The following is a 22291-nucleotide window of genomic DNA, read 5'->3' as shown; positions in this document are numbered from 1 at the left end:
CTGAAGCCTGGCTTGGAGAATTTTGAGCATTACTTTGCTAGCATGTGAGATGAGTGCAATTGTGCGGTAGTTTGAACATTCTTTGGCATTGCCTTTCTTTGGGATTGGAATGAAAACTGACCTTTTCTAGTCCTGTGGCCACTGGTGAGTTTTCCAAATGTGCTGGCATATTGAGTGCAGCACTTTCACACCATCATCTTTTAGGTTTTGAAATAGCTCAACTGGAATTCCATCACCTCCACTAGCTTTGTTCATAGTGATGCTTCCTAAGGCCCACTTGAGTTCGCATTCCAGGATGTCTGATTCTAGGTGAGTGATCATACCATTGTGGTTATCTTGGTCATGAAGGTCTTTTTTGTATAGTTTTTCTGTGTTCTTGCCACCTCTTCTTAATATCTTCTGCTTCTGTTAGGTCTATACCATTTCTGTCCTTTGTCAAGCCCATCTTTGCATGAAATGTTCCCTTGGCATCTCTAATTTTCTTGAAGAGATCTCTAGTCTTTCCCATTCTGTTGTTTTCCTCTATTTCTTTGCACTGATCACTGAGGAAGGCTTTCTTATCTCTCCTTGCTATTCTTTGGAACTTTGCATTAAAATGGGTATATCTTTCCTTTTCTCCTTTGCTTTTTGCTTCTCTTCTTTTCACAGTCATTTGTAAGGCCTCCTCAGACAAGCATTTTGCCTTTTTGCATTTCTTTCCCTTGGGGATGGTCTTGATCCCTGACTCCTGTACAGTGTCATGAACCTCTGTCCATAGTTCTTTAGGCACTCTGTCTATCATATCTAATCCCTTGAATCTATTTCTCACTTCTTGTGTATAATCGTAAGGAATTTGATTTAGGTCATATGTGAATGGTCTAGTGGTTTTCCCTACTTTCTTCCATTTAAGTCTGAATTTGGCAATAAGGAGTATCCTAGAGAGGGCTACAAATAACTATAGCGTTCTATAGATGGAGACTAACATTCAAAAGTTGAATGACTACCCCGGAATCCCACATACACAGGTAGGCACAGAGCTACTGCAGTGCCTTCTGACCCTGGAGTTAGGCAACCATGCCCCTCACTAGCAGCGTGGCCTTGTATTCAATACTGTTGACCTCAATTCCCTTCTGACTTCCATTCCCTCGTTTCTCAGTGGGATGCAGTCTGCCTCCAAGGTGGTTCTCAATTTTCAATTAAATAGTTTATGATTATGGAACAGACACACCTGCTTTCAAATGTCATCCAGCTTTTCCCTTTTCCTTCCTCATTCCAGCCTCTTGTTACAGAATGAATGTTTGTCCCTCCTCCCCCGACACCCTCCAAAAGTTTACGTATTGAAGCCTTAACCTCTGATGAGATGACATTGAAAGTGGGGCCTTTTGGAGATAATTAGGTTGTGATTAGGTCATGAGGGTGGGGCCCCATTGGTGGGATTCATGCCCTTAGAAGAAGAAGACAAAATCAGAGCTCTCTCACTTGCTCTTTCTCTCCACTGTGTGAAGATACAGCAAGAGGGTAGCCATCTGCCAGCCAAAAAGAAGGACCTTCCTGAGGGTCAAGTATGCCAACACCTTGCTGTTAGACTTCACAGACATCAGAACAGGGAGAAATTGATGCCTGCCATTTAAGTCACCCTGTATGTGGTATTTTGTTATAGCAGCCTGAGCTAAGACACCTCCTTAGGTGTTTAAGTATCTAAAAAAGAGAATTGAATGTTCAGCTTAACATAAGAAATATGTTGGTGTTGACCTCTGCTAGACAGAGAAATACGGTAACTGTCAAAAGTTAGAAGAATTCACAGCCAGACTGCCCGCAGTGGAAAAAACAATCCTGGCTCTTGCTTGGCTTTCTGTGGCCATGATCATTATAATCTAGGATGCGTGGGGGAGGTAAAGAGAGAATAATCGTGGGTGTGAAATCTCGTTTATTTGGCCATTAGCTGTCCTGAGTGAACAGCCTGGAGTGGGAGACCGATTATGGCTCCAGTGAATTCTGTGGGCTCTCTGCCTCAGTGTCATAGGAAATGCTAACTGCCTGCTTCTTTGTAATCTAGGCTTCTGGCCAAGGGGCTTGTTTTTATTGATGTTTCTACAAGGTCACTCCCAGTGTGGGACTTCCAAGCTGGGAGTGCCTTCTGCTCCAACACGGGGACGTGGTCTTCTTCCTGACAGCATCCTTGAGGCCTGCTCAAAACAGGTAGCTTCCTGGGTGTCCTCAGCACTGTCTCCATCTAAATTCAGAGGGTCATTTCCCGGTTATGAGGTGAGCAGGTTGTGATGAGACTGAGGAATGCTCTTCCCCTAATGGCATGAAGCGAAGGCAACAGTGAACTTAACTGTAGGTGTGACATTTGCTTCCTCCCATTAGGGATTTTATTCCTTGAAGACTTAGTGACCCAGTCTCATGCAGTGGATTGGAGATAAAGTCTGTTTGGAAGGGGTTTATAGTGACCCTGTCCACTTCCCCAGAGTGATCCAGACTCTGGGAGTCAGTGGCCTCTTTTGAATCAATAAATAACTGTATTTGTGTATTCGGTTATTCAGTAGAGCTGGGAACTGTGGGTCCATTCTCTGCCTGGCACCATGCTATGTTCAGAGAACGCACCCCATCCACAGGGATCGAAAGTGCAGAGAAAGAAACAGGCTTGAAGACAAAGTCGCTGAGGTGCCACAGTGCTGTGTCAGATGCTGTGAGGGAATTGAGTGAAAATGGGTCTGTTTGTTAGGAAAAGGCCAGTCTCCAGGGATACCTTGGCTAACAAATCTAACACAGTCCTGGGCTTTCTGGACCTTCCAGAGGGATGAGAAGGAGGAATTTAAACAGATGATTACAAATGAGATTAATTTGTTGCAAGAAGGCAGGGGGCTTATCAGGAGAGTACTGTGGTCACGTCTCAGAGGGGACCTCCCAGATAGACTGCTGGGATAGAGAATCCTGGGCCTGTGGCATTGTGCTGAGACTTCAGGTGTCAAAGGGAAGTGGGGAGGGGCTAGGGGGATGAGGCAGGATGAGGATGGGGGTGTGGTGGCTTCAAGGTCCAAAGAACAGCAGGTGCAAAACTGCAGAGCCCAGCATACATTTGCTCAGAATATGGCTTTTTTGAGAGACAGGATGAAGGCCATTGTGGTGAGAATGTGAGAAGTAGAGGGGAGGGTGGTCCAAAAATGAGGCCATGCATTCAACAAGGACCAGATTTGTCAGGGCTTTGTAAGATATGTTAAGGACATTAATTTTAATTACACTGAATATATACCTATCTTAAAGTTGTATGCTCAAAAATATTTTACAGATAGAGATGTGATTTTAAAAACTAAAAAAATTCCCAGAGACCCTGCTTCTGTGGATTTAGGCAGACCTGAGTTTAAATCTTCGCTGTAGAACTTACTTGCTGCTGCTGCTGCTGCTGCTGCTAAGTCACTTCAGTCGTGTCTGACTCTGTACGACCCGATAGATGGCAGCCCACCAGGCTCCACCGTCCCTGGGATTCTCCAGGCAAGAACACTGAAGTGGGTTGCCATTTCCTTCTCCAATGCATAAAACTTACCTAGATGAGTCAATTTAAGCTACGTGACCTCTCTGAATTTCTGGCTCTGGATTCAAAATATGTGGACAGCATCACATTTAATGTGAAACAGTAAAGTGAGCTCTACAAAGTGCAACCATACAGTTCTGGCCATGGTTAAAGTCTCTAAGTATTAGTTCTAAATGGCAAAACTTTGTTTTGAAATTCTCATTCTGAGGGCTCAGTTTGAGAAATAGCACCTCCCAGGAAATTTTCTGCATAAGAAGGTTGCTGTTTGACTTCTTTCTGTTCCTGGTGAACTTCCAGGATTACTAGTGTCTGAATCAACTGAATTTTCTGGGTCTCTGCCACTAGTTTCAGTATCTGAATGGGTGGGATTTAGGAATCCCTGTTTTTTGTGTGTGTGGGGTGTGTGTGTGTGTTTTAAATGGGCAGTTCTTAATTAAACTATACTTAGAAAATGACTGCAATAATCTATTGATTTTTCCACCAGAAAGTAAGCTCTGTAAATACAGAGATATTTCTATATTTTGGTCACTACTATATCTCTAGCACCTTAGAACTTATAGTGAGCACTCACTATATACACACACACACACACACACACATATACACATATATATTTTTGAATATGAATGATCTATCAACCAATAAAGAATCAATGAGAGTTTTATACTTCTCAAAATGTTCCTACACTATTGTTACTGTTTTAATCTAATCTATCCTCACAACAGACCATAGCATTAATAGCTCCTGTGGTCTAAAGAAGCCCAAAAGCTTTGGCTTGACTTCTAAAACTCTTCTTGATTAAGTCCCTCCAGCCTTTGTTAGCATCACTTGAGCTGTGTGCTTAAACAAAGTACTTTGCAAGCATATTGATTGGCTCAGGCTCACTCCAGACCAATATACTAAAAATCTATGGAGTAGTATTTGAAAAAGTTGCCAAGATAATTCTAAAACATGTCTAAAAGATGTCCATATATACAATGGAATATTACTCAGCCATTAAAAATGAAATAATGCCATTTGCAGGAACATGAATGGACCTAGAGATTATAATACTGAGGGAATTAAGTTGGTCAGAGAAAGAGAACTATCATATGATATCACTTATATGCAGAATCTAAAAAGAAATGATACAAATGAACTTTTTACCAAACAGAAACCATTGAACGAACTTATGGTTACCAGGGAGGAGAGGTGGGAGGAAGCAATAGGCAGTTTGGGATTGACTTTTAAATACTACTGTATTTTAAATGGATCGCCAACAAGGACCTACAGGAAACGCTGCTCAACATTATTCAACAACCTAAATGGGAAAACAATTTGAAAAAGAATAGATACATGTATATGTATAACTGAGTTACTTTGCTGTACACCTGATAGTGTCACAGTATTATTAATCAACTATATTCCAATATAAAATAAAAGTTTAAATAAAAGAAACAAATCCAAGCAAACAAATAAAACTTAGCTAGGGTTGAGAAACACTCAGTCTAACATGACTAGTCCCTGTCTTTGAATATTACCGTAATCTTAATTCCTCTAGAAAACTTCTTCCTTACTTTTCTATTTGTTGAATCTCTGCTTCTTACAATCCTTCCTCAAATGTCATCTCACCTCTGCAGCGGTTGCTTGTCCTCTCCCCGTCAAGCAGAAACAATTTCTTCTCCCTTCAGCTCTATATGACATTCACAGTTCTGATCATCTCAATATTTTGTACAGCTATCTGTGTCTCTTTCTGAAATGTGGCTTCCAGACCGGAGAAGAGACACTTTTCACTCCCCTAGGTGCCACAGGAATCTGCACAGTGCCTCGCACAGAGAACATGCCGAGGCAGTACAGTGTACAGATGGTGATAATATAATTAGGGTGACCACACAATTCGTCATCCAAACTGGGATACTTCTCAGAATAATGAGGGGTGCTGTATAGCAGTGTCAGGACATAAGGTATAAATAGGGACTGTCCCAGACACACTGGGAATATGAGCATCTAGATAGCAGCAGCCAACATTGATTACCTCTTACTGTTTGCCCCTCACTCTCCTCCATACTGTCTGTGTGGCATTTCGTTGACCTACACAGTGACCCTATATGGGAGCAACTGTTCTTTTCTACACTGAACAGAGAAGGATGCTGTGGAAGACCTTGTAAAGGAACTTACCTAAGGCCATGCAGTTATGGCAGGGGTGGGAGAGCTGGGACTTGAACTCAGGTCATCTGAATCCAGAGCTCAGGGCTCCCCGTGGAGGAGCTCAGGCCTCAGAGTACCGCAGGATGAGGCTCTGTTCTGAGCCGTAACTGAAATAACTTTAGCTACCTTTCTGGATTTAGTTTCTTCCTCTTGAATAATGATGGCACGTCCTTCCAGTAACCTTAGAAGATTAAATCAGACAAGATACGAGAATATCAGGCGAGGTGTATGTACTTGTGCCTGCCTTAGCAGTAAGCTATCTTGCAATTTACAACAAGCTCCATATGACATCTACTCAAGTGACCGTGGCACAAAGTGGGAAGTAGTTAGTGCTGTGACAGGTCACAGGAGGCCCCATAGCCTAATGGTTAAAAAAGCATGGCATTTTGCCTAAGACCTGGAGTCAAATTCAGCATACCATGTTCAAATAGGCATTTCACCAAAGTGGATAGGCAAATGGGTAATGAACACATGAAAAGATGCTCAACATCACTAGTCCTGCAGACAGTGCAAAACACAACCATGGTGAGATATCATGAAACCCCTACTGGGATGACTAAAAAGCAGTGACGATAAGAGATGTTGGCAAGAACAGCTGGCGGAGAAATTGGAACCCTCATACTTTGTGAGATTTTAAACTGGTAGAACTACTTTGGAAAAACAGTTTGATAATTCTTCACAAAGTTTTAACAGAGTTACTGCATGACCCAGCAGTTTCTCTCCTAGGTATAATCCTAAGAGAATTGAAAAATATGACTATAAAAACTGGTACAAAAATAGTTCATTTTAGTATTATTCATAATACTAAAGAAATAGAAGCTAAAATGTCCACCAACTGTTGTGGTATATCCTTACAATGGAATATTATTCAGAAAGAAAAAGACAAAATAATGATACATGCTATTACATGGAATGATCTTGAAAATGTGATGCTAAGCGAAGGAAGCCAGTCACAAAAGACCACATATTACATGATCCCATTTGTGTGAAATGTAATTGCCTCCAGAACAAGCAAGTCCATAGAGACAGGAAGTAGATTAGTGGTTGTCTAGGGCTGATGGGTTTGGGGAAGATAGGGAATTACTGCGAACAAGCACAGGTTTCCTTCTGGGTTGATGAAAATTTTATGAAATTAGCTACCAGTGATGGTTGTATAACTATGAACGTACTAAAACCACTGAACTGTATACTTTAAAATGGTGAATTGAATGGTATAGGAATTAAATCTCAGCAAAGCTTTTACCTAAAAAAATTCTGGCAGTGCCCTTGGCTTTGGGCATTGGTGTCATCTTCTATAAAACAGGGCTCATGACAAAGACAAACTCAAAAAGCAGGTATAAAGATAAAAGATTGCATGTAAAACTTGTGGCTCAGTGACCGATATCATAAATGCTTGATGATAGATGATTTTCCTTAAACACATGGCCTTTCTCTTGCCCATCCGAAAACAGAGGGTCAGTGGTACTTTCAGCCGACTAAGCCGGGGATTCATGATGACTTCGGATGCGTGAAGATTGACCCTCCCTTCAACACCCTCAAGTCATATGTGCCCCTGAAGGAATAGCCTTATGGCTCTGGTATCTGTTATTTATTTCTTAACTTATATATCTGAGACCTCGCTCAAGATGTGCTCATGAAAAATTACCCTTTTAATGGTGGAGCATTTAATGAGAAACTGGATTATCTACTGCATAAGTGCCCTTCATACAAATTAGCTTGGCCCTGGGTCCTAATCTAAATTGGACTCTCTACTTTCCTCTAAATGGCCTAATATTTTCTTATTAATCTCTGCCCTCATTCACCTGATCTCGCTCTGCCTCCTCTTACAAAGTGTACTCCTCAGCAGAGCTCTGTGCCCTGACAAATGTTTCTTAAGGCTGTCTTTGTATCTGACTTATGGACATTTTTGGGACATGACCTGGAGTCTGGAATGTGTATGTTCCATTTTCAAGCCATCTTTCCACTGGCGTTTTAATGCTGCCAGTATATTAAAGATTTGGGTGAGGTGAGTTTTTGCATAAGTATCATCTCAAGGGCTTCCCATGGTGACTCAGATGGTAAAGAATCTGCGTGCAATGTGGGAGATCCAGGTTTGATCCCTGGTTTGGGAAGATCCCCTGGAGAAGGGAATGGTTATGCACTCTAGTATTCTTGCCTGGAGAATTCCATGGACAGAGGAGCCTGGCAGGCTACAGTCCATAGGGTCACAAAGAGTTGGACATGACTGAATGACTGACACTTTTATAGGGAAGTCGGATAGATGAGAAACAATTAATCATAATTAAAAGAACAAGCTTGAGGACATAGACCATAAGCAAACCGCAAGCATGGGCTTTGGCATCAGACAGATCTAGGTTCAGGTCCCACTCATTGGGTTTGTACAAGTTGCTTGGCCTCTCAGACCTTCAATTTAGATCCTAGTCTATAAGATCTGGGTAAGAGTACCTACCTCTAGGATTATTTTAAGGACTAAACAAATTGATGAATATAATGTGCTGTACATAACATGATAAATACTACCTGGCATTGCCATTATAGTTAAACTTTAGAGGAAGTTCCAGATAGTCAAATAGATGTCATTAGTGATTGAAATAGTGTCAGGAATTGAAGAAAGAGTAAGATAAACTTCCTAAGAAATAGATCAAACCATAGGCCACTCCTACCAAATATTGTTTAGCAATGCAGGGAGAGGTGACCTACAGTGCCTACAGCTAGATGTCAGTATAGGGTGTATCATGGCAAATGTTATTCTTTTTGTTCTTAGCTTTTCTCTGACATCTGCCCTCACTGATCCCAGAGGCTTAATTTTTACATTGATTACACATTCAGACAAATCATCCATGTGTTATATTTGCTTACTGAAATTAATTCAGAAACTTCAATATACCAGGAGTCAGCAAGAGTGTGGTAGAAAAAATATCAAGTGGGATTTGGGGACAACAGGTCCAGGACTAACTCTACAGACACCCCTTCTCTGTGCTCTCCTGCTCTCAGAACTGTATCTTCTAGGTGCTTCTTTTACTGAGCTGATAACAGGGGCGGCAGCTACTGTATATAGAGAACTTACCATGTGAATGCATGCTATTCACATGCTATCTCATGTAAGTTACTGTTCATAATAACTCTGAAAGTGAATGTTTAATCTTCATTCCATAGTTAGGAGATGGAGGCTCAGCAGACAGTTTAGTTGACTTACAAGTGAGAGCCATGATTTGACATGAGGATGTCTGGCTGTAAAGCTTTTGCCTTCTTGTATACCTAACATAACACACTACATATTTTTGTTTGCAGTCATCAAAAACTTGAGCCTCTAGCGGCATAGACTTTGTCTCATTCATCTATTGCCAGTGAGTAATAGCATCTGGCACAGAGATGATGCTCAGTAAGGGATGAATGAATAAATGAATGAAATGCATGCCGTGTTCTGTCAGTAGAAAAGCATCACACAGTGGTTAGCTATTACCATTGTGTTTTTTTTTCCTGTTTTAATAACTCTCAGCCCCGCTTAATAGAAGGGTCTCAATACGTGCATCAGGTGGATAGAGAGAAATGGGCTGAATTATCTCTGATATCCTCACCTCTAAATTTTCAGCAGATGAAAGAAGGCATGATGGAGGGGGTATCAGAAGTTGAAGTCCATGATGTTCCTGGAAAGCCTATGGCATTCCAGGCGTAAGGACCACATGTTTGGGACTTCCCTAGTGGTCCAGTGGCTGAGACTCTGTGTAGGGGGTACAGGTTTGATCCCTGCTCAGGGAACTAAGATCCCATATGTGACCCCTCACCCCCCCAAAAAAAAAGAAAAGAAAAAAGAACCACAGGAGCAATGCCCCAACCTGTGACTCCTCTAATGGACATTTGATGAAGTTAGAGAGATTCAAATTCCTATATATTCTGTTTCTTCTGACTGTGTGAATATGGACAAGCTATTTGAATTCCATGACCTTCATCTGGGAGCTGGATATGGGAATAAAGTTTATAAAACTTTGTGAAGAATGGGAATAAAGTTTATAAAACATCTCACAAGAAACACATACTCTGTTCACAGTAACTTTACTGTCTTTATTTTAAGTGGATGTGTTTGAGCTTCTGGTTGATGTGTCGTAGCAAAATATTATGCTAATAATTACTGGGAAATCCCACTGCAAGTTATGGGGGCACCGTACCGAGTGTGGAAGCTTATTTCTGTGCACACATGAGTTAACAGAAGAGATATTGTAAAACCATTCTTTGATAATTGACCCTGGGTCATTACTTGATACAAAACAATTACTCTGGAGCCTCGTTATAAAACAGCCCATAGAATTGGGTGTAAGGAGGGTCTTGGACCCTGGCCAAAGTCATTTTAAATGCTAGAAATACCAGAGAGACTCAGGGCTAATACTATTCTAACAAGGGTGTCAGACATAAACTTGTAGTGGGTAATGATCATTTGTTGACAATCTAGTGTGCATCAGACTTCATATTGGGTATTTTATATGTGTTATCTGGCTTTTAAAAATCTTAATGCCACTTTGTGGTTGGTTACTTTTTAATTTTTTTCTTTGTTTCTGCCTGAGAAAACACAATTTTAGAGAAAATCATGTAATCTTCCTGAGGATTTGGAAGGATAGAGCCAGAATTTGCATCCAGGAGTGTCCTCATTCTTTTGTACGTGATCCAATGATTTGACTTTCCTTGAACTTAGGTAAACCAGAGAACCAGTCTTGAAACTGTGGATATTTAAAGTCAGTGGGTCCTGAACACCTACATATCCGAATCCTGCTTTTCTTTCTTTTTAGGTCAGGATCGCAGTGAAGCCACTTTGATAAAGAGGTTTAAAGGTGAAGGGGTCCGGTACAAGGCCAAACTGATTGGAATCGATGAGGTTTCCGCAGCTCGGGGAGACAAGTTATGCCAAGACTCGATGATGAAGCTCAAGGTACTGTGCCAACATTTTATTTTAAACAGTGTACATTTGATATGACCGAGAGGGAAAAATGATTACAGTCACTCTGGCAAACATAGTTTTATTTATTCACATACTGCTATACTACTTAGTATCCTGGTGACTCTCTGCATTTTTATATTGGGAGGATATGTCCCTCATTTAGCAAATATTTATTAAGCATCTCCTATGGGGATGTGTTTTGCGACTCCATGTTTTGCAGTTATTGATATGATAAAAACACATCACGTTTTATTCAATTGTATCTTCATTGTGTGGTTCCAACAAAAATAAAAGTACCAAATCATCAAATCCTACAGTCACTCAGATTTTATAGATTTTTCTACTTTATTTTTTTAATAACTTTTCTATATTCTACCATATGAATATGGTAAAAGATTTTATGTTAATAAAACTGATTTTATTCATCCATGTAATTTTTAAAAATTTATTATTTTAATTGGAGGCTAATTACTTTACAATATTGTAGTGCTTTTTGCCATACATTGACATGAATCAGCCATGGGTGTACATGCGTTCCCCATCCTGAACCCCCCTCCCACCCTCCTCCCCATCCCATCCCTCAGGGTCATCCCAGTGCACCAGCCCTGAGCACCCTGTCTCATGCATTGAACCTGGACTGGCGGTCTGTTTCACATATGGTAATATATATGTTTCAATGCTAGTCTCTCAGATCATCCCACCCTCGCCTTATCCCGCAGAGTCCAAAAGTCTTTCCTTTACATCTGTGTCTCCTTTGCTGTCTCACATACAGGGTTATCGTTACCATCTTTCTACATTCCATATATATGCATTAATATGCTATATTGGTGTTTTTCTTTCTGACTTACTTTACTCTCTATAACAGATTCCAGTTTCATCTACCTCATTAGAACTGATTCAAATGCATTCTTTTCAATAGCTGAGTAATATTCCATTGTGTATATGTACCATAGCTTTCTTATCCATTCATCTGCTGATGGACATCTAGGTTGCTTCCATGTCCTGGCTATTGTAAACAGTGCTGCGATAAACACTGGGGCATATGTGTCTCTTTCAATTCTGGTTTCCTTGGTGTGTATGCCCAGCAGTGGGATTGCTAGGTCATAAGGTAGTTCTATTTCCAGTTTCTTAAGGAATCTCCACACTGTTCTCCATAGTGGCTGTACTAGTTTGCATTCCCACCAACAGTGTAAGAGGCTTCCCTTTCCTCTGCACCCTCTCCAGCATTTATTGTTTGTAGACTTTTTGGTAGCAGCCATTCTGACTGGCGTGAAATCGTACCTCATTGTGGATTTGATTTGCATTTCTCTGATAATGAGTGATGTTGAGCATCTTTTCATGTGTTTGTTAGCCATCTGTATGCCTTCTTTGGAGAAATGTCTGTTTAGTTCTTTGGCCCATTTTTTGATGGGGTCATTTATTTTTCTGGTATTGAGCTGCTTGTATATTTTTAAGATTAAGTCTTTGTCAGTTGCTTCGTTTTCGATTATTTTCTCCCATTCTGAAGGCTGTCTTTTCACCTTGCTTATAGTTTCCTTTGTAGTGCAAACGCTTTTAAGTTTAATTAGGTCACATTTGTTTATTTTTGCTTTTATTTCCATTATTCTGGGAGGTGGGTCTCCTTGTAATTTTTATTAATATTCCCCACATACCTTACAATAAAGGGAAAATATTTTTTTAAGTGATGTGTAACTAGATATTGGTATTTGGAGATAGCACAAAGAGATTTCTGATTTAAAATGCTTTAAAGAAGCCTTTTCTTTGAGAAATCTAAGAAATTGGGAAAAATTTTAATATAGAAAATAAGAAAATTATATTATTAAGTAGCCTTTAAAAGCATATAAAATCATGTATTGTCTGTTCCCAGATTCCAGTCTCCATGTAGTCTATGCTGCTTTTTTTAAAAAAAGTAATATAAAATATTAGAAAAATTATTTAACAAGAAATCTATAAGTATCATATACATTTAAGATCTATAATTTAATTCTTCTTTTGATTATAGAATTCACAAAAATGCTGTGTAAAAAGTTTGAAAATACAGAAAAGTGTAAGAGGGAAAACTAACTTATAATCACACTACACAAAGAAAATCAGTATCAACACTTTTGTCTTATTAACAATCTTTGTATTTTTATATACATTGTGTATATATATGTGAATCACATGCATATATGTAGTGTAATTGGAATGACCATTTATAGGTTCATATCTTGTTTTCTTCCTTACCTAATAATATACATCATATACATTTTTTTCATATTTTCAAATAGTCCCTGAGGATACAACTTGGTCAATATAATTTTTTAATGTAAGAAAAAGGGAAGGAAAAAAAGGCTGGCCAAGTGCCCAGTAATATTGTATGGGACAGTGTCTATAAAATGACTTCTTTGCCTTTTCTTTGATAAATGTTTAATAAGGCACAGTTATCATCTGTTTATATTGTACACATTTTCTCAATGGTTTATTTTAACATGTGTCTCAGATTCTAAGACTCTTTGTAGTCTAGCTATAGGAATCATTCTTTTTAAAAACTCTTAATTTTCTTAACTGTGTATCCATTACTTTCTTTTCTGTTACAAAGCAAATTTTATTTTAATATTTATAAATCTACCAGAAGGCATACCAGAAAACGTATAAAAGATGTTAAAATCACAAGTTCACAGATTGCCTCCTTGGAAGAGGTTAATGTATCTTTTTATGAAAAGAATAATTAAACACTGTTATGAGATTTTAGGACAGTCTAATAATGAGCCCTCTTCTTTTGCCAAATTCAAATCTGGGTAGTAAGCAGACAAAGGAGTCCGACAGGAGAACTCTAAATTTCAGCTTTATGACTGATAAATGCTGGTCTGGAAGGCATGATTCAGCGACAGCCACAAGGCACCCTTGAAGAAGACAGGCTGTCCAGTGGGTCTGTGGGACAGTTGGCTAACTGCAGCCCTCCCTGTTCACTCCCACTGCCCTAGAGCAGCACTGTGACCCATTTATGAGATCACATCAGAACTCACCCTCTCTACCAACAGGTGGATTTTAGAGAGAACCCAGAGGAGATTGTGCCATGCCTGCTTCCCCACTGAGACTCTAATCAGGAATGGGCCAGGACCTTAATTCTTGGTGAAGTTGGTCCTTACTGAGTATGGGGCCAGGAAGGTGAAGATGTGCTTTTGACAAATATGAATTAAAAGACATCAAGAAAATCTCCAGGGACTGGTTCTCACCCAGAGCTACAAGTCTGTTCAGGATAAGAAAGAGGCTGATGCATCCTCACCCAGCATCCTGATAGATAGCATTCACCAGGCATGGGTCACAGACCACCTCATCGGCCATCTGCCTCCGTAGAAGCATAGAGGTCTCAGCGGATGTGAGGCAGGAGTTGGCCTGTGTGCCCTGAAGTTCTCCCTAAAGATCAACATTCGCACAGGCTAGCTGGACCAGCCTGGTGCTGACTGCTAAGCTTGTGTGTGTGTGTGTGTGTGCGCGCACGCGCATGCATGTGTCTTGGTCACCTGCAGCAAAGTGTCCCACATGTCACCCCTTGTGACCAAGTGGTCCCCAAACCCCTGAGGCTTAGTCTGACCATAACATACTCCTGCCAAATGCTCTGAACTTGTAGAGAGTTCTTGGTTTCCAGACGACTGTCTTTCATTATTTGCAAGTTGCAGAGAAGAATGTTGACATTTCCGCTCCCAGTGGTGTTTCTTTAGGAAGCACAGAAACAGAAATGATCGATTTTCCATTTGGCCACCGGCCCAGGAAAGAAAGACAAAGAAGTAAAAAATGTCTGTTAGCCTTGCAAAAAGGCCCGCTTGTTCATGTCAGGCCATATGAGAAATTAAAAAAAAAAAATCTGTTTGCTAGACTCTCTGACACTGGTTGCCTGTTGTAGAGGTTTTTCCCTTGGATTATAGGGATTTAAAAGGGGATTCGTAATGTGAGTTTGCGTGAGCCATTGCCTGTCCACCAGCGAAGCCTCATTGTCACTGTATTTTAATTTAGTCAACAGAGCACTTTTATATATATTATCTCTTTTGATATTGTGAGGTAGCTATTAGCCTGCTTGTTTGTAAGTAAGAAATCTGAGGCTCACAGAAGTTACAGGATTTGCCCCAGAGCCTTCATTTTAATCTGGAATAAGCCCAGAATTCAAACCCAGATCTTCAGATATCTCGTGTTTGATAGAATATTGTTAAGTGCTTCCTTCTATTCTGTTTTATATCTACACTGAAATCTATCTTGGTTGCCCAGCTAGATTTTTAAACCCCTACCTGTAGGCTACTACACAGTAGCCGCACATCATTAACTTACAAAGTACTCACCTCTCAGAGGTATTGGGCAAAATGGTGTCTCATAAAGACAGTGCCTGGAGGACTGATTGCCGAGCCTGAAGTGCATCTGTTAGTCAGGGTCCTGTAGGAAACAGTCACCCCAGCTAGGTCAGATGAAGGCACTTTAATGAAGGAGCAACTCGTGCAGGGTAGGCCAGCTTAAGGTAGCAAACAGACTGGTGAGGCACCAAAAACTAGAAACAGTGGGAAGCTGTTCCACCCCAAGGAGAGATGTTAACTGGAACCCAGGGACGGTGGGGTTGAGGAGGAAGTCCCCTTGCCAAGCAAAAATATAGTTACTGCTGGAGATTGTAGAACAGGGATGGGAAGGAAGAAGAAAGAAATACCCGGACCTCTCTCCTTCCCCCGCTCTGATGTCCTGTCTGTGCCTTCCTTGGTGGAATCCAGAGGACGGGATGCTCAGAGGACCTGAAAGTGCAAAGCTCAGGGGCCAGTCTCTGGGTGTAAAGTGAGGAAGGTATCTGTATCCATCCCCTTCTTAACTGGGAAAAAGTGAAACTTACCATGAGTTTTCCCGCAGAGACTGTACAGCTGATTTAACTACTAGGGCTGAGACTGGAGACCAGGTTTAGTTCATGGAGCTTTCTGACATACCATTCTAGATATATGCTAGGCCTGCAGCCTGTTGTGTGGGCTCACCTGCTTGACCTGTTCCCTGGGGATCACAGTCATCCCATCATGGGCATGCACCCTGCTGTGTGAAGTCTCAGTTCTTCCCTGTGCAGCATCTTATTGGACTCTCATGGCAGTCCCTGACTGGACAGGTCAGTCCTGCCTGGTGTGCCTGACCCCGTCTGTGTGGATGCATTCCTTCAGTAAGATGCTGCCTCGGTGTGACTCCCTCAGGGATGCCTGCATCAGTCATTCCACACAGTGCCCAGCACATGGCATTGTTTCACAGTATCAGGACTAGTACCATTGGTGATGGTCAGTCAAGTTTGCTGGCTCTCCCTGCACGCTGCACCCCGTGATACGTGCAGTACGTGCACCGTTTGCTCTTGTTAAAAGTACGAGTAATCTCACTTAGAGTTCTCCTTCACTACTGCATCTGGAAGCTGGGGGTTCCGCCTTTTTTTCATCCATGCTACCCCATAGAACCCTTCCAGAGGAAGGGACCCTAACATTGAAATTCAAAAGATTGCTGTTGGAATTCCCTCTATGTCTTCTTAGTCCCACGAGGTTTTGGGCAGTCACTTGACCCCCTGACATTTTGTCATATGTAAAATAAGGGAGGTAATCCTTCCTTCCTAGGATTGTGGGGTGAGCTAAATTATGTAACATGTAAGAGAACTCCTTCCACTTGGTAGATACCCAGAAAACACCTGACTCTCATTTCTGGATTCCCAACAATGACTTCATAGGCCAGGTGGCTAATATTAAACCCAGAAACCCCAAAAGATGCCTATATACATATCTTCTAATTCTCCAACCAGCCCTGTCAACTGATCCTCCGTCGGCTCTGCAAAACACCATGGGGAGGTGTGACCCTCCGGCAGGCTGTCTGGCGGCAGGCTTGCTTGGACCTCGAGTAGTTTTTCAGGGCTTGACTCAGGGTTGTGTCTCACAGGAGAAATGTGCTTGGTAGAACTGGAGTTTATTTTCCCCAAAGATTGTACCATGTACATCATCCTTCTCTCTTGTATTTGTCCTGGGAAACTGTATCATCAACAGTCCCAAGCGGAAATGCTCTCAAACATGCTCTTCCTATCCCTCTTTACCTGTACCCATATTCTGCCGGGGAATTCTTGGAACCATTTGGAACAGGAAGTGAAGGGTAGCATTAGCTAGTCAGCATCACTGTGTGTTGGGAATTAGTGCTGTTTGATGTTAGGTAATTCCAAGAGCTGGGGGTTGTTAGGACTGTTTCGGAGATGGGGTTGTTGAAGCCACTCTTTTTGATCAGAGGAACTGTGATGTCTTCACATTGGAAGAACTCAGACAAGAAAGAGAGGCTGCCTACCCGTTGCCACAGTCCTTCCAATGCCTCCATTTATAACAGGACTACTTCTTGTTCTCTCTTTTGCATACTTCTGGATCCTGAAGTTGAAGGTCAGGCTGCAGAGGGATGACAGCATCAATTACTTTTCTCCAAATCAAACTAAGAACACAGATCTCAAAGTCAAGGTTTTCATAGATTCAAAACCTAGATTGTTCACTACTCGAGTGAGGGGAGAGTCACTTCACTTGTTTGAGTGCCTTTTTTATTCCAGTCTCCATTCTTGATGCTGAGCACGCAGAATGAATAAAACAGAGTTCCCATTATGCCTGTTGAGCTTTTGTCCTGTTGGACAGAGGCAGACAGTCAACAAATGAATATACAGTATGCCAGAGGGTTCCATAAGGGAAAAAGATGCAGGGAGAAAGATCAGATGCAGTTTGGAGTGGAGGGTGGAGGGGTCCGAGACAGCATCTTTGCTTGGGTGACACTGAAGAGAAATAAGAACTATCCCTGGGATTGCAAAGACTCTGAGCCTTCTCCCATGGCCATAAAACCATCTCTCAGTGAATTTATGGGAAAGCAAGCAGCACATTGAGGAATCTAGAGACCTTTGAACAGGAGGAGGGGTTGAAGACACAGAGGGCTTCACTTGGAGTAAGTCACTCTGTAACTATGTAAAGGGCAGTCATTGGAGGAGGGATCTTATGTCAGTGGGTACATCCCTAAAGGTCAAAAGAATAACACCAGGTAGGATTACAGGAAAGAGCTCTGGGCTTATTAGAAAGAAGACGTATGTAAGGAAGTAATGACTCTTGCACCAAGAATGTTGAAAGTGGATGTGTGGTCTCAACTTTCTAACCAGTTCTCTGTACCATCTTGGAACTGTCTACCCAGCTTATCGAACATCATTTTTCTCAGCTGTCAGTTCAGAAATTTAGACTGATTACTTTCAAGGTTTCCTGTGACTCTAACATTCTGTACATCTGTATGTCGGAGGTACCTGAGGATGAATGGGTGACTCCCGAGGGAAGTGGATTTCTTGTTACTAGTTCCCAAACCGAAACTGGACCACAAATGCTAAGGGTTGGTTATGACATCCTACAGTGTACCAAGCACAATGTACTAGGTACTTTCCATACGTTTTCATTTCCTTTTCTCAAACATGCAAGAAAAGTATTTACATTCAAGGAAGTATAGCTAGGAGTTAAGTCATTTGTCCAAGATCACAGCCAGAAGTATAATCCAGATGTTTCAATTCCATAGACTATTTCCAGTACCCAGAGTGAGTATAATCACACAACCTTAAGAGAATGTCCCTTCCTTGTGCTGGTCATACTGCTGACTCTGTTCCAGAACATGCTGTGCTGAGAACAACACAAAGGAATTTTTTCTCTTGGGAATATGAAATCATTATTATTTTAGACTTTACTACTCTGAAAAAAGCCCAAAATGATTACTGGTGAAAGATGGACTTAATCTCCCCTTCTGTGGAAGCTAGTAGGGATGAAAGGGTTAGAAGCTTCAAAACACCTAATGCAGAGTCTGCAACAGTCCTAGAGCATAAAGCCCTTGAATGTCCTCATCCTCTGAGTCGTACCCTAGTATGATGCCCATGAAAAGTGAAGTGAAATTGAAAGCCTCTCAGTCGTATCTGACTTTGCAACCCTAAGGACTATACAGTCCACAGAATTCTCCAGGCCAAAATACCAGAGTAGGTAGTCTTTCCTTTCTCCAAGGGATCTTCCCAACCCAGGGATCAAACCCAGGTCTCCTACATTGCAGGCAGATTCTTTACCAGCTGAGCCACAAGGGAAGCCTGTGCTTGCCTATAATTGGCCACCACAGAGGCTAATTTAAGAAGCAAGTGTTTTGACTCTTACCTTGTATCATATCAACTTTGGAAGGGACTCTTGATAGCGCATTCATATCATAATTTCTTGAGTGCCTCCCACCTTCCAGGGACTGTCCTAGGTACTAGAGAGAGAGTAGTGAGCAGAGTAACATACCCACCTTTTGTGACATTTACCTTATAATTGACTCATACACATATCTTCAGTATAGTTAAAAAAAAAATTTGGAAAAGTGGGGAAACAGGCTTTTGAGAAATAGAAGCTCTTGGTAGGTGCTTTTCTTGAAAGCACAAGAATGATTGGGAAAATGGTAGAAGAGCATGCAAAATGTGTGGGTTAAAAACTCAAGCCACAGGCAGAGGACGATCACATTTTGCTAAACACACTTGAGACATGCAGTCTGGCAATATTTTTTCTTTTCTTTTTAATCTCTATAATTAATTCATAGGAAAAGTTTTTTCCAGAAGTATGAAATTAAAATCACATTTAGGAACATATCCCATGACTCATCTTTATTTAAAAGGTTAAAACCATATCTAATACAAAACCCAGAAAAGATCTTAACAAGAAAACCATATTGTGTTTATCCTAGGATCTCAGATTCTGAGCCGGCTATCTAGGCACAAAGTAGGCACTCTGTATTCAGATATTTGTTTATACAGTTTTTGAGCAGTGAGGACAAGTGTTACCCTGAAACGTCAAGAGGATGCAAGCCCATTGGGAAAGATAGTATGGAAGTGGGGAGGGAAAAGAGTGTGCGTGATTGGTGGCATTGGTTCATGGTATCTGACATGCCTTTGGGACCAGAGGGAATTTTCAAATGAAAACACGAAAGTAAAAACCACATCCTTCTTTTCAACAGGGCGTTGTTGCTGGCGCTCGTTCCAAAGGAGAACACAAACAGAAAATCTTTTTAACCATCTCCTTTGGAGGAATCAAAATCTTTGATGAGAAGACAGGGGTAAGTAAAAGAATCACATGGCATGGTGAAATTGAATCCATTGACAGATGTGCCCTTAAAAGCCTCCGCTCTTCTGGGCAGGAATATCAAACAAGCATAAAAACACATAAAGCAACTGACAAACTTGATCAACTGTGATCGTTCATCAAAGGGAGGCCCTTCCCTGTCTTGGCCACAGTATGACTGCACCGTGTTTCTTACAGTGTAATTGGGATAAAAGTGTCACACAGTCCTGGTAATGCAATGGGAGATTGATGTGCTTTGAAGAGCAGTGGGTAATGTGACAGTTTCAGTTAAATTTCCTTGTGTGTTGGCAACTTTAATGACATGCGTCCTAGAGGGAGATGTGCGGGGGTCTTTTGACTTGGTCAAAGCATTCAGACTCCCTTGAATTGAACCTGTGGCACCTTGCAATTGGTGTCATCAAAAAGAATAAATGGAGTTTTCAATGTTAAAAAAAAATCTATCACTGCATGATGAGGAAATGTAAGGGCTGATCTGTGTGTTGAACCCACTGAAGATGTGGTTTGTATTTTCATCCACCTCCTGGCAGCAATTAGCTCCTAGGTTTATCCCCAGGACTTGCCTAGCATTGTTGACGCTGTTCGTTGATGGTAAGGGAAAGAGAGAAAAGGTTTTTATGATCTGTTTTGTCCAGAGAGCAAGTGTCAGATGGACATGACTTCCTTTTATCCACTCAGTGCTTTATAGCATCTAACATACTTCCACCTATATCACATCCTGTGAACTTCACAGGTAGTTTATCAAGCAATGTATAAACAATACTCAGTTAACCAAGCTACTTAACCTTGTCATTTTGCATTACAGATTTCCCCCTTTGTTCTGACTCATATTAAGAGATAATGAGGTTAGCAGGATGATAATTTAATAGTAAAAAAATTTATTTTTCTTGAAGAAAAGTTACTCCTGATTAGTAATAGCACAGACACGCCATGGCCTTGTGGGATCCTGGGTAACACAAAGGGGGCAGAGAGCTTTGGAACTGTAGAAACTTGGAGGATATTATTCATCCTTTATCATCCTTCATGGGAGTGAACTAAGTAATGTGGGTCATGCCAAAGTGAGAGATACTTTCACAAGGATTCATATACCCTGATATATGTCATCATCTCCAGTCTCTTCCCAAGTCCACACCTGCCCATCACCGTGACACTGGCATCACCAAAGGGACAGGAATGACAGGGATAGAGTATCAGATACTTTATCTTGTATATCTTACTTTTTATTCTTGTGTTTTGGGGTCTTGTTATTCCATCATGTACCCCACCATCAAATAGTCCTAATCACCAAACTTTAGCTAATGAGTACAGGTAATTTATATTCTTTACTTTTATCTAAATCCTCACTCAAGGGTGGCTAAACTGGCCCCAAAGAAAGATACCACCAAGCCTTGAAATGTGATTTTTGATTCTTTCTTTGGACACACACAGAAAATACCTGAAAAATCATCATTTCAGCTCAAAGCCATTTGGCTTTGTGGGGAAAAAAAATGTCATATCCTAGTGGAGATTCAGGATGAAGGCAGAATTAAATGTTATCTGTCTGACTTAGTCTGCTGACTTACCTTAGGCTCTTACCTTAGGGCTTTTGCAACCATAGCTTGTTAATTTGTCTTAACACAAGTCTAGGGAAGACTGGTAGAGAGGGCTGAACGTTTAAGCCCGAAGTAGAGGTAAGTGTGGGGCAAGGCACTCTGTATTAGCAGGGTTGATCTCTCCAAAGACTTGTTCAGTGTTCTGTGTGACCCAGGGAACAGAACCAAGACTTGGTGATAGAAGTTTCTAGGAAGCAGTTTCAGTTTATGAGGACGAAGAGTTTCCCACAAGTCAGAGCTGTTCAGCATTGAGATGGACCACCTTCTGTGCAAGTGAGTACACCATCCCTTGGAGGATTCAAGCAACAGTCATACGATGGAGATATTGTGGAAGGAAGTCAAGTAGAAGATGAGGTGTTGACCAAAGTCACATCTTAGTCGATTCCCCAGACTAGTTTTGATAGTTTGTTTCTCCTTTAAATCCATCCCTATTGGATGTGACTTATCTTCAGATAACTGGAGGTTTTTCAAAACCTCCACTGGAGGTTATGAGCATGAACAATTTACTAAACTGTTGTCGTTGCCCAGCAGGGACCCAATTGAATGTTGCAGAATAAGAGTCTCAGTGGTGTTTTGTCCTACTTATCAAAGAAGTGGAAAACTGGGTCTTTTTCATTTGGAATGACAAATTTTAGTTGTTTATCATGTCAGAAGTATTCCTGTTCAAGCTTGGCTGTGCTATTTTTTTCAAAACCAAGAAAAGAAACATTAGCAGAACGTGACAATAGCTAGAATTTTAAAAATCCAAAAGCTGTCAAAAATGTTTTGATCCCAATTAAAGAGACCCTTTGCAGCAATTTACACCTTGTCTTGAATTTCAAAGGGGTTCTTGATCCCAATCTTTATGTGAGTAAATTTTATTAGTAGTATGTTTCAGGAAATAAATCAATATCAAAAGCTGTCCATATGTTCAGATATCTAGGTATTGCTAATATATCAAAAGTATCAG

At 41.0% G+C, this 22291-nt stretch overlaps 1 protein-coding gene across 2 annotated transcripts in view; it reads left to right on the top strand.

The window, feature by feature from the left end:
• DAB1 (DAB1, reelin adaptor protein) overlaps positions 1-22291 on the top strand; it is a 463784-nt gene that overhangs the window by 291748 nt on the left and 149745 nt on the right. For both annotated transcript variants that reach the window (XM_018044685.1, XM_018044682.1), the window contains exons 3-4: positions 10483-10622; positions 19629-19727. In XM_018044685.1, coding sequence (XP_017900174.1) covers positions 10483-10622; positions 19629-19727 — 239 coding nt within the window. The remainder of the gene's footprint in view (positions 1-10482; positions 10623-19628; positions 19728-22291) is intronic.

Source organism: Capra hircus, chromosome 3 (genome assembly GCF_001704415.2).
Source record: "Capra hircus breed San Clemente chromosome 3, ASM170441v1, whole genome shotgun sequence".
In the NCBI taxonomy this organism is placed as follows: Eukaryota; Metazoa; Chordata; class Mammalia; order Artiodactyla; family Bovidae; genus Capra; species Capra hircus.
This window is presented reverse-complemented; position numbering and strand designations above follow the sequence as displayed.